The sequence below is a fragment of the Synchiropus splendidus genome, chromosome 8, assembly GCF_027744825.2.
Source record: "Synchiropus splendidus isolate RoL2022-P1 chromosome 8, RoL_Sspl_1.0, whole genome shotgun sequence".
NCBI classification, from domain to species: Eukaryota; Metazoa; Chordata; class Actinopteri; order Syngnathiformes; family Callionymidae; genus Synchiropus; species Synchiropus splendidus.
This window is the reverse complement of record NC_071341.1, coordinates 6,851,290-6,862,957: the sequence shown is the minus strand read 5'-3', so window position 1 is coordinate 6,862,957 and position 11,668 is coordinate 6,851,290. Positions and strand designations below refer to the sequence as shown.

The window sequence follows — 11,668 nt, the reverse complement described above, 5'->3', positions numbered from 1 at the left end:
AATGTCTTTTCTGATTTTGTTGCTTTGTTTTGTTGTATTGCAGTTGTATGATTCCTAAAACACTTTTCAGTGGTTTATATTACTTAAGGCATGTTTTGAGAGCCTTCAACTGGTCATAAACATGGAGTACAATGACATTCATATTGAGGGAGTAAAGTAACCTGAAGTAACCTTCAAATTACTTTCTCACACACACCCTCATTAATTCTCCATTGTTCTCAAAGTAATTTAAACATCATCCAAGTGGCCTTTTGTGTCATTTTTGTTGGAACACACAACAATGCAGGGCAAAGTTCCAGGAATCTACCGGGAAGCTAGGAGCATCCAAAACGGACTTTTAATGGTTGTTTCTCCTTCATCGCAAATGAACCAGCCTGACACACACAAACACACGTTTTTGAGGACCTCTTATTGATATATTGCTTTTCCCAGCCACTCACCCTTAACTTAACCATCCAAGACCAATGGCAAACCTTAACCAGGAGTCGGAATCAAACTTACTGAGGTTTTTACCCTCTAAAACTTGTGAGAACAGGCCAAAATGTTCTCACAAAGCAAAATGTCCTCACAAGGAGGTGGCTTGTCAAGACTTGGTGCTCACAAGTATGGTAAAACATGCCCACGCATGCACACACAAACACAAACACACTGGCAAAAAAGGCCCACAAATAGCAAAAAATCCCTTCAAATCTGTGTGTTTCCAAGAACTGGTCCCCACATGTATATCCAAACCAGGTTCATACACACACACACACACGCACACACACATTTCCTGCGTGATTGGACCTGGCAGGAATGTGGAAATGGGGGGGGGGGGATTAGCGGAATTTCTTTGTCATTTCCTCCTGTTCTGACTGCAGAACATTCTGCACCTCATCACTGACCACTGTTGGACAGGCCTCTGTAAGTGCCCCGCATTCCATCACTCATGCATCCGAAATGCGCATGTGAGGCTCAGGCGGCGCCCCCTGCCACCAACGCTTGCCTCCAAAGATCCCACTCCCTTCATTCCTTAGATAGTGTCTGCGTAGGTCAGCTGTCATCATCTATCCTCCTACGTGACCACTCCCATCATCCCAAGTATTTTAGAAATATGAGGGCCATTTTCCACTGCTGAAGCAGGACTCTCTCCAAAGAAAGGAACTCCAACTTCTAATGAGTGTGATAAAAAAAAAAGGAGTTGTCCAGAACTGGGTGGTAAATCATTTTTCCAAAGTGGCCATAAGAGTTTCCCGGGACTGTAGTGTTTAGGGCCAATAGTGATTAAATAGTGATATATATATATATATATATATATATATATATATATATATATATATATATATATATATATATATATATATATACACACACACACACAAAGATACCATCTTCATCTGCAGAGCAAGGACAAGAAGGAAGAGAATACAATGACAGTCACAAGGGATTGTGTGTAACTATGAGTCATATTGGGTCCCTTAACACATTAACAAATCACTAGTCATGTCTACAGGTCATCAAAATTCACAAAGCAGCCAGCGACAATATTCATCAAGGAATTACTAAAACACACACATCAGTGATTCAATAAGACAGGTGAAATAAAATCACTCAATGCATCTATAACACGATTAAATACATCAAATACAAACAAATTATTAAAGCACAGAGAGGAATCATTTACCAGTAAATGACTTTCACCAAGCAGCTCATTTTCACCCATATTATATTATATTATATTATATTATATTATATTATATTATATTATATTATATTATATTATATTATATTATATTATATTATATTATATTATATTATATTGTAGTCCTATGTTTGTATTATCAGATCATATTATATTTTCATTATATTCTTTTAAAACTGAAATCAACAGGACAGCAGGTGGCAGTGTTGCAGCCCAACCACGTAGAAACCAAGCAGTCGGCAGAACTGCAGTCTGGGCAAGATGAGTCTGTTGGACCGTACTGCCGAGCACCACCAAAAGTGCATGATCTGCTCCTTGTCCCACTCCCAGCATTTCCAGATCATTTCATTGAAATCCATCTATGCCCTCTTCGAGTTGTTTACAGCCGCTTTATAACTTGATATTGATATACAACAACAGATCATTGATTAAACACAAAAGTGAAACACTAAACGCATCAAGGATTTCTCAAAAACATAAATAATTGCAATAGCAGTCAGGAATTTTCTAATTATATTGTCATACTTTAATGTGTAATTTTGTTCTATCACCTGGTCAATAAATCTGTTTTGGCATTTGCTTGAGAGAACATTAACAAAGATGCTCACATACCTGTACGTTTTAACTTTGTGTGTGTGTTTTTCTGGAAATATATCTACGTATATCTCTATGTGTGTCAGTTTACATGTTGCTTCTTTTGTCAAACATGAAAAGGCTAACTCGTCGATTTCATGGGTGAGATGGCTCTTCATGAGGATTCAACAGTCTGTTTTGTAACAAGCAGTGATCACACAGTTTTAAAGCAAATACAGCCTGTATATCTTCAGTGTGATGGCGTCGGTGGAGTTTTTGGTTGTGAACTAGCAGTTATGGCTGCCTGAAGACACCAACCAGAAAGTTAGGAATTCTAAATTTAGCTTTCAAGGTACGTAAATTTGTCCTGGTAATGAGGGATGAGTGATTGAATGTTGAAACCCTGAAAGGATGCAATATATTCTGCACAACATGATTTCTATTTCTATTCAAGGGTGAGTGCCTCTAAGAAAGACTGGTGTCTGAACCGCTGTGTCAGCATCAGTTCCTCTCAGCTACAGCTGGACTGGAGGTATGGAGTGGAGCAACAGGCAGAGTGAGAACTGACCTTACACTGGTGGCAGAAGCTTTCACCATTTTTCCCCGGGGACAGGATGATCTCTCCCGTCGGAATCAGCTGGATCTTCAGTTCCATCATCGTTCCTGCTCCTTTCTAGTTGGGCGTCACAGGGCAGAGAGGGATCCCAGCCAATAAAACCTTTTTAATACAATATATGTGCCATGAATAAAGCCATAATTGGAGAGATGTTTTGCTACCTGTCAGAGAAGGTCCTGCTTGATGGTGTGTGCAGAGTTTTGGAGAGGCGTTGTTACCTGTTGCACAGCCAAAGCCAGTGTGGAAAGGAACTTCCTGTCAGAGCGGCAGAGGATGTGAGGATGTTCCCTCGCTGGTGCAGGAGCATGGAAGGATGTGTGTGTGCACTGCTGTACTTGTGGGCACAAATTCTTGGAAACACACCTACTTGTGGGGACCGCATGCATTTGTGGGGGCTAAGCTTCAATTTGGGGTTTAAAACTTCTAAATAACTCATTTTATTGAATTTAAGTTTGGTTTAGGTCCTGGTTAAGTTTAACCATTTAGGTTCAGGGTGTGAGGCTGGTGAAGGCATAAAAGTCAATGAAATGTCCCCACAAATCCTAAAAACATGAGTGTGCATGTGTGCGTCGGAGTGTGTAATTCTTTCTTACAATGTAACAATTTCACACGAATAAGATGGAAGGTAAGTTCTCAGTTTCTTCAGACAAACCATTCCTCTATATTTCTCCAATGCTATTTTACAGTAGGATGAGTATCTCCTACTCTCTCTGTTCTGCTCCTGAATTTATTTTTTTTTTCTTGCAGAGAAAGCCATTTAGTGCTTCAGAATTTTTTTTCTCTTACCGGACCTTTCCAGTTGCTGAATTCTGAGTTATAAGGTCGCCAATCAAAGGCTATGTATTTGGGCACAGTTCATTTGCTTGTTTGTTAACAGAACAATTCCAAAATGTACTAATATATTAGCATGAAACTTTCAGGGCTGGTGGGAAGTTAACATGCAAGATTCTCGCTCATATTTAATGCGACTAAAGGCATTAAATCTGCTCCAGTTAAAAGTGGTTGAAACAGGATGTTTTTGATTTAGTTGAACACAACATACAATCAAATCACTGTAATAAATCAAATTCCTTGTGACCATGTGAACAAAATATTGATTTACCTATGATGTGATGATTCCCTCTTCCATCCCCTGCAGAGCAGCTTCTTCTTCGAGTCTTGTTTGCTTGTGCCATCTGCAGTCCATTTGCACTTGTTGCATTTGGAATATTTGGATGACATTAGAATAATGTTTTTTCAAATATATTCATAATGCGTGCAGAACAATGACTTTGGGTGAAGAAAAAAAATGAGAGGCTTGGCGGCGGTCTGCGCTGTAACAGTGCCTTTCTAGTCACCCTTGGTCACTGCGTGATTGCTGCCAATGTTCGTATCAAATTTCATGGTGTGGACATTTCACATTGGATATAAAGCAGCTATGAGACAATCGACACCATGGATAATAGAGTTATTATGTCGTATGATAGGTGTTTATTCTGTGATTAATCAGTTTGTTTGATGAAATTGTGAGTCTTAGTAGTTATAATGTTAACGTGCTCTTGCTGTTCCGGAGCAGCGAGAGCAATATAAAATGTTGTCTATTGTGTAACTGGTCACTGTGTATCATGTGAAGTTGAACAGTTGAGAATACATATTTACAGTATCACTGCAGTACATTGAGTTCAGAGGACGTTTGTTGTGCAAATGAATTATTTGAAGTTTGATATCCAGATAATTGCGGTGTGTCGAACCACAATAGAAGAATTTGATTTGATATTAGAATTTGATGCAAACCGATTGAGTTTTGTGAGTCCTCTCTCCAGTTATTGGTCAGGTTTTTTGGAGTATCAATCCAAGATTCAGTGGGTTCCAGTGAGGTCGGCTGCAGCTTCCACCTCCTACTTCCCCACTTTGGACTGGTGTGGTAGGACTAGCTGCGCTGACACATTACGGGCCCCAACGTGACAAACTCTGGGGAAGGAAACAAGGGACTTATTTGGGCGCCTTTTGGTTTTTATTATTGTTTTTTTTAGATTGTTTTGTGAAATTTTCCATGGCAAATTGGTAATTAAAAGAAAAAAAGGTTCAACAATCCTGTACGTTTGTAAACGTTCAACTGTAAAAAGTGAAGGACCGCAGCAGACAGAGAGCTATAATAGAGTGGTTTCAAATGTTCCCTTGATACAGAGACGTTTATATTCACATCTTCCATCCATCCATCGTCGTCCGCTTATCCGTTACCGGGTCGCGGGGGCAGCAGCTTCAGGAGGTCACGCAAAACGCCCTTCTCCCGACCGATATCCACCAGCTCCAACTACATCTTTATCCACATATATTGTACTCCTCTTCACCTCCACTAATGTTTGTGCGTCTCTGAAGATCAACAAGTCCAGGATCAGGACTCCATCATTATCTTCATCATCATCACTCCTTAATCCATGCGGACAGCAGTACTTGGACCGCACTGCTCCTGCGGACAGTAGAAGTCAGTAGTAGAAGTGGTAGTAGTGGTAGTAGTATTGACAGTAGCAGTGAAGGATGTTTCACACTTGTGATCTCTGCTTTCCTAAAAAAGACAGATACTCATTAGCATTCTACTTTTCCATGCCATTTCTATGACCAGATGAAACATTTCCTCACGTAGCGCTCTGATGGGAAGGATGGTAGCCACAACAAGAAGGAGGCCAATACCCACACGCATCATCAGCATCAAGTAGTCAGCTATAGGAGAAGCTCTAGGAGCTAAAGGAAACATCACAGTGCAAGAAGTTAGACGAGGACGGTAAGCAAAAGTCGCAAGCAAGGATTCTTAACCATAGGGCCGGTCAGTTGAGAGTTTAGGAAGCTTCAACCTCATGCCGTGCTGGTATTGGACATTCTTACCAGTGGATCTGAGGAGGATCACTTGGGAAATGAATCTCTCTCACATGATTCTCGTCTCTAGTCAATCGCCTATCTTTGAAAATTAGATGTCCTTCACTTGTCCCACGGGGGGGAAATTCATCATGTCAAAGCAGAAACAGTCAGTGTCACGTCTGCAGACGTTCTTCACCTGGTTTAGGTTTTGGTCTATGCTTCTAAGAAACATGGAAGTGACAATAGTCTTCGTGTTCTTCCTGTTTCATTCGTGGTTGCAGCCACACTTGCAGTACAGAAGGAACTGAAGTGTGAGAGGGTGGAGAGAGGGTTCTTTCATGCTCGTTTCGAGGTGAGGAAGTTACTGTCACTGTGTTCCTGGGGGGGACACATGGGAACATCTGACCTGCATCTGAGTGTCCTGTGTCTGCCCCAGCTACTCCTCCCAATGACCAACCTCAGGGAGACGTACATTGGTGGAGATGTTTGAGACGATCCTAACTAAGCCAAATGTCTTCACAATAATTTTTTTTCCCCCCCAAAAAATGGTCCCCACAAGTATAGTTCTACAAGTTCGCACACACGCGTCTCCTTCCAGAGCCGACATCCTGCCTCAGACATTGTGAGTACCCACCCTGTGGATTGAGAGTGTGTGACGTACAATATATTGGTGTTTGTGTGTGCACAACTCAACTGGTGTTTCCCTTTGGATAAACAAGCAAAGGCACGCGTACGCACCACATGCCTTCCAAAAACAAACAAGAGACAAGTGTGCTCTCGAATAGGTCAACTTCCTGTCCCACAGGACGTTGCTGCTCTCAGGCCTTGACTCTTAACACACTTGCGGAAAAAGATGATATGTGACTCTGGAAATGTAAACAGATTCTCTCAGGTGCTAAACACACAAGTTCCTGATATGACTCCTGATCCTCGTCTCCTGTGGTGAAATTATCAGCATGTCTTCAGCACATTTTCAACTCGTATATTGCATATTGCTTACTATCTGCTGTGAACTCGTAAATATGTCATATGTTAACCAGACGGTGCCTAGTTGATTGAATAAATGTTTTGACTATAGTAACAGAGGTGGCGCTACACTGTGAGAGAATGGTGCGTTTGAGTCTGTCTGCCATCAATTTTAAACATTTTCATGGAAGAAAATTGACATGAACCTCAGAAAACTTGATGTGAAGTGTTTTAAATCGTACACCTTTTTTTTTCAATCATCTCCACATTCAGACAGAAGGACGGAGTCATTTTCGGTAACTGAATGAAACTGAGGTGAGGATTGCTGATTTTTGTTTCTGTTGTTCTGAGGGGCATCAAGAGTGGAACCGAGCGGACATGCATCCTTTAACCTTTAACCTTTATTCCCCACAGCCTGGCATCAACAGGAAACCTTCAGTCTTGACACACTCACACTGCTGACTGGTGTCAGATGAGGATGTGCCCAGCTGCGTCGAAAGAGGCTGTTGTTCGGCTTTGAACTCTGTTTTGGATTTTTTTTTGCGCAGGCAGGAGTGGGGCTCTGGCGAATCATGAGGGAATATTTCCTCTCTTTGGCATCCCCTTGACACTCTCCCTGGCTCTCACTATAGAAGGCTGTTTGAAGTCGGAACAGTCCGACACATGCCATACAGGCATGGCTGCTATCCCAGATAGTTTAGCTCGACCTTGTAGAAACTCGCAGGCTGAACCGAGACAGTAAGTAAATCAATAATCCATAGATCGGCAAAATTGTGTCGTAGCTGAACGATGCTGCAAACCTGAAACACTATGAAGCTTTAACAGTGTTGGAAGAAGGTGGGCAACAGCCATTTGGAATGGAGAGGAGATCCCTTCCAGTGCGCACATATGAGCTTCAGCTATCCTCACTTCAGGTCCCTCTTCAGGGCTCCATTGACTTACCAGTGTTGCCATGGCAACTGCAAAAAACACATTCAAGAATGGCTATTGATTCTGAACATTCATGGTCTTGTCAGCGTTTCAGTCAAAAGTAATGACAGAGAATTCGAAACAGAAATTCCAATGTCTGATCGATGGACTCACCATTTAAAAACAAAAACAGCTCCACTGAGAAGGAAGTCTCTGTGTCATAAAAGTGTGCTGTATCAACTTCCGCTTCTATTTTTGGAGTGATTCTTTTCAAAGGGAGTCACTGCGTTCATCATCACTAGATGTTGTGCCTCAAACAAAAAACCACGCCCTTCCGAAGTCAATGCTTCCTTGATAACACCGTCGTGAAGTGCAATTCCGGGAAGTCTGTGATGAGGCGGATTGTGTTTCATACGTGTGTGTGTGTGCAACTGAAGGGCATGAGGTGAGGCCAGAGTGAACTTTGGGTGGCAGTTTCATCCTGATGTGAGTATTTGTGGCGCGGCCCTGTCACCGGATCCCAGCCTCCAGTCCAGTCCAGGCCAGGCCTGGGTAAGTCAAGCTCACAAGTGTATCCCAAAAATATCCCCGCACTATTTATAACACCAGTATGCAGCAGGAGACAGGGAAGTTCACCATATTTCATTGACGTTTGTTCCCCTGCAGTAATCTGACAAGAGAATTCTGCTGCAGTTTCCACGGGAAGCAGAAGGAGCCAGAGGCCGGCGAGTGGAGGTGAACCCTGCCCTCCCCCCCACACACACCAAGCTCTGCCACTCCCTGCCAGAACACTAGAGGAAATGGGCTGAAATGTGACAGATTTCCTAGAACGTGCTGCCCTCTTCAGGTCTCATATTACCGCCCTGCGTTGCTATGGCAACATAACACCAACACGCCTTCTTTTTCCCTAGTTTATTCAACCCGATCAATTTGACATTTGACACAGTTTTGAATTATGTGTCATTCTAAACCACTTTCTGACACAAAAACACATCACTTCGACTTCCACGGAACATATTTCATATCTGCTCCAGCAGAGCACGATGAGTTGAGTGACATGAGGTGAACTGGTATCATACCAAGTGGGGTTCTCCTCAACTCTTGTAAAAAGAATAGCAAGCTGCTATTCATATGGTTTCTTGTTTCATTCAAAGTATGAATTAGTATAGACCGTGTATGTGGTTATTTCCCTTGGTTATTTCATGAATCCAGTGTCAGCCTCGACTGAAAAGGAACCCACAGATGCTTGCACGGTACGAGAACGTGACACCACAGCTGCTCTGGTTTCTGCTCGCCTGAACTCAAATGTCTGTATTGCGAATTCCACAACAAGAATTTCATATGCAAGTTACACAAATGTTCCTGTGTGTCTTTGGAAACACAAGACAGAATTAGCAGATTGTGCACGGAGCCCTCTGCCATCACTTAACGCTCTCATTTCCTCCCAAATCCTGCCACTTTACCCTCCATTGTTGGACAAGCTCACCAACAGCTCTCTGGAACAGTGTCATGAGTTTCAGCGTTGCTGCTGTTTGAACAACGGAGAAATGTAAATCAAACCATCGCACCATGTACGACTCATTTCCAGCTGACAACTTAATGATTTCCATCAATGCGACAGTGTGGACCTTTTATTTCCTCCTCAATATGACGCCTCATTCATAACATTACATTCACACTCAACATCCATCTGATGGATGGATGGATAGATGGAGCCTCTCTATTTGAAATGTGTATTATTATTGTAATCATTATTTTGAGATTTTTCAATATTTTTGGCTGCACTTCTGATTAGGGAACTTATATTGCCAAAAATAAATGACTTATTCATATATGTATTAGCAGCATATTAGCCAGTAACTCTTGTTAAGGCAGAGTCTTAAGCCTGACTAGAGTTGACCCAGGAATGGACACCACCGTAATTCCTCAGTATTAACAGTAAATAAACAAGTAAATAGCTTATTCAATAGTTTATATGTGCGCTCCAATCAAAAGTGTTGATTTATCAGAACATTATCAAACGTGGTCTAACTTATCTTTTTCAATGGGGTCTTTATGAGGAACATACTATAGCTTTGTGATTGAATTTTAAAAAGAAAGGAACAAAAAAATGCTTGGGTTAATTATGCACCAACTGTTGGAACAGTCTATCATTTTGGTGACATGGACGAAAAGACGAATAAAGAAGTATGTAAAAGCAGGGGTAAAAAGTAAATAAAGGTGAGAGTCAGGCTTGTGTGGTAAAACATGTATAACCCACTGGTGCCTGTTGTTCTCCTACCCAGAAGTGACTTGCTGTTTAAACCTGACCTTACAGGTCCGGAAAGTGACCCGACAGTGGCCATGTCTGACCGGACAGACAGCAGGGAGATCTGCCCTGGCTTTGCCTTGGGGGCCATTAATGTGCCGCCTGGATCAAGTGTCAGCAGCAGCGGACCAACAGAGTGGCTGCTCCACTTTTAGAGCTGATGATGCGGCAGCCTGGTCAGACCTCGGTGCACGGTCAGTGTAGTCAGGATCTGTGGTCCACTTGTGTGAGAATCCAGAACATCTCTGCTGTTAGATTGTCATGACTGCCAAGTTGAAGGTCCAGTTGTATGTCATAGACTACAAGTTTTCTCCCCGTTAGCTCTTCCTGCTAACTGGCGAGACATTCCGGATCGTTCTGCCTGACATGCAAGCGGAATGCAGGACAGTTGAATGATTCTGGATCGGCACGAGTCCCACCTCTAAGCCCATGTGTAAGCCAGCAGCAGCAGCTCACTTCACACTCTGTTTTGGCAGCAGTTGACTTTTGAACTGAGGCAGACGTCTGATCGCAGCTCAGCGCAGACATAACTGTTACATCAGCTGCACACACACACACCAAGATCGCACTTGTCTCCAACACTAAAAATAGAGCGCATAAATTTATCATCACACTCACAGCTGCCAACTGTGATCCCGGCAGCACCAGCAGCATCTGTGCGAGTGCGAGAGCCAGGCTGGCGTCGCCCGGTTCAGGCCTGACCAAGTGCTGAGAGAGGAGTCTCAGCCTGCCGCAGCAACACGCTCGTTCATTGGCCTGGTGGATAGAACACTTCCAGCAATGCAAGCGGCGCAGGGGAGTGCAGAAACGACTCAGAGCACAATGTGGGTTTGTAATCTTTAATTTAGATTGTTTAATGTTAATTCCATGCTGTGTTTCAGTAAGAACAATCCAGACTCCCCGTCTGTGGCTCCAGTCAGATATCCAGTAGTACAAATCAGCTCCAAGTTACACATGAGGCAAAACAAACTAAAGAGAAGAAACAGAAACCGCAAAGAGAAACACCTCTGAACTCAGAGGAGTTTTGGTAACGGAGGGGAGAAGCAGCAGATTATTAGTCAACACATGCAACAACTGATAATCTTCATTTTGGGGCTCTGTTTTGAGGAGCGGGGGCCCAATCTTTTCAGCGGTGACCACACACACCAGTCTTTCCATTCCAACCACGAGCTAGCTACAAGTCCACCTGCGGAGGTTCGGCGCGTGCGCATGGTTACAGTATTTCAGCACGGAGTTTAGTCCCAAGACAAAAAGGAAATCACTACGGTGTGAAAGTTCAGCACGTCTTTGCCCCACGTGGATATGAACATCCTCAAATCTACTCTAACAACGAAAGGGCACTTTAAGATCTTCCACCTTGCCCGAGGAACAAACGGTTTAATGATTCGCATGACATTTCACTAAAACAGATCAAATAGCTCCCAATAACTAATCGTCAACATCAGTAATAAAAGTTAATTTCTGTAATTACATTAAGAAAAAAAAAAAAACAATCTCAATACATCCAGCAACTGATACAAATATAAAGAGAGAAGCAAAAACCAAAGTTTGTACCAGGACAGAAGGAAGAATCCAGGGCCTCTCATCTTTTCTACCGTCTGAATGAAGTGGTATTTTATTCACTGGAGGGGCTAATATAAAAATAAAAAAAGAAGAGTTAAAATTAACTGGCGGTTCCGTGGCCCTGCGGAGGGGGCTCGGAGCTCAGAGGTGGAGGACAGGACAGAAACAGAGGAAGGAAGCGGAGAGAAGAGAAGGAAAGGAGGAGGGACTAGGAGTG

General features: G+C 42.7%; 1 protein-coding gene across 1 annotated transcript in view; it reads right to left on the bottom strand.

The window, feature by feature from the left end:
- The window catches only part of LOC128763582 (unconventional myosin-Ic-like), a 43,201-nt gene extending 40,117 nt beyond the window's left edge, over nt 1-3,084 (bottom strand). The window contains exons 1-2 of the mRNA XM_053872537.1: nt 3,032-3,084; nt 2,823-2,927 (exon numbers count right to left, since the gene is read on the bottom strand). Of these exons, the coding sequence (XP_053728512.1) occupies nt 2,823-2,912 (90 nt within the window). The 5' untranslated portion in view covers nt 2,913-2,927; nt 3,032-3,084. The remainder of the gene's footprint in view (nt 1-2,822; nt 2,928-3,031) is intronic.
- Nucleotides 3,085-11,668: the final 8,584 nt, after the last annotated feature.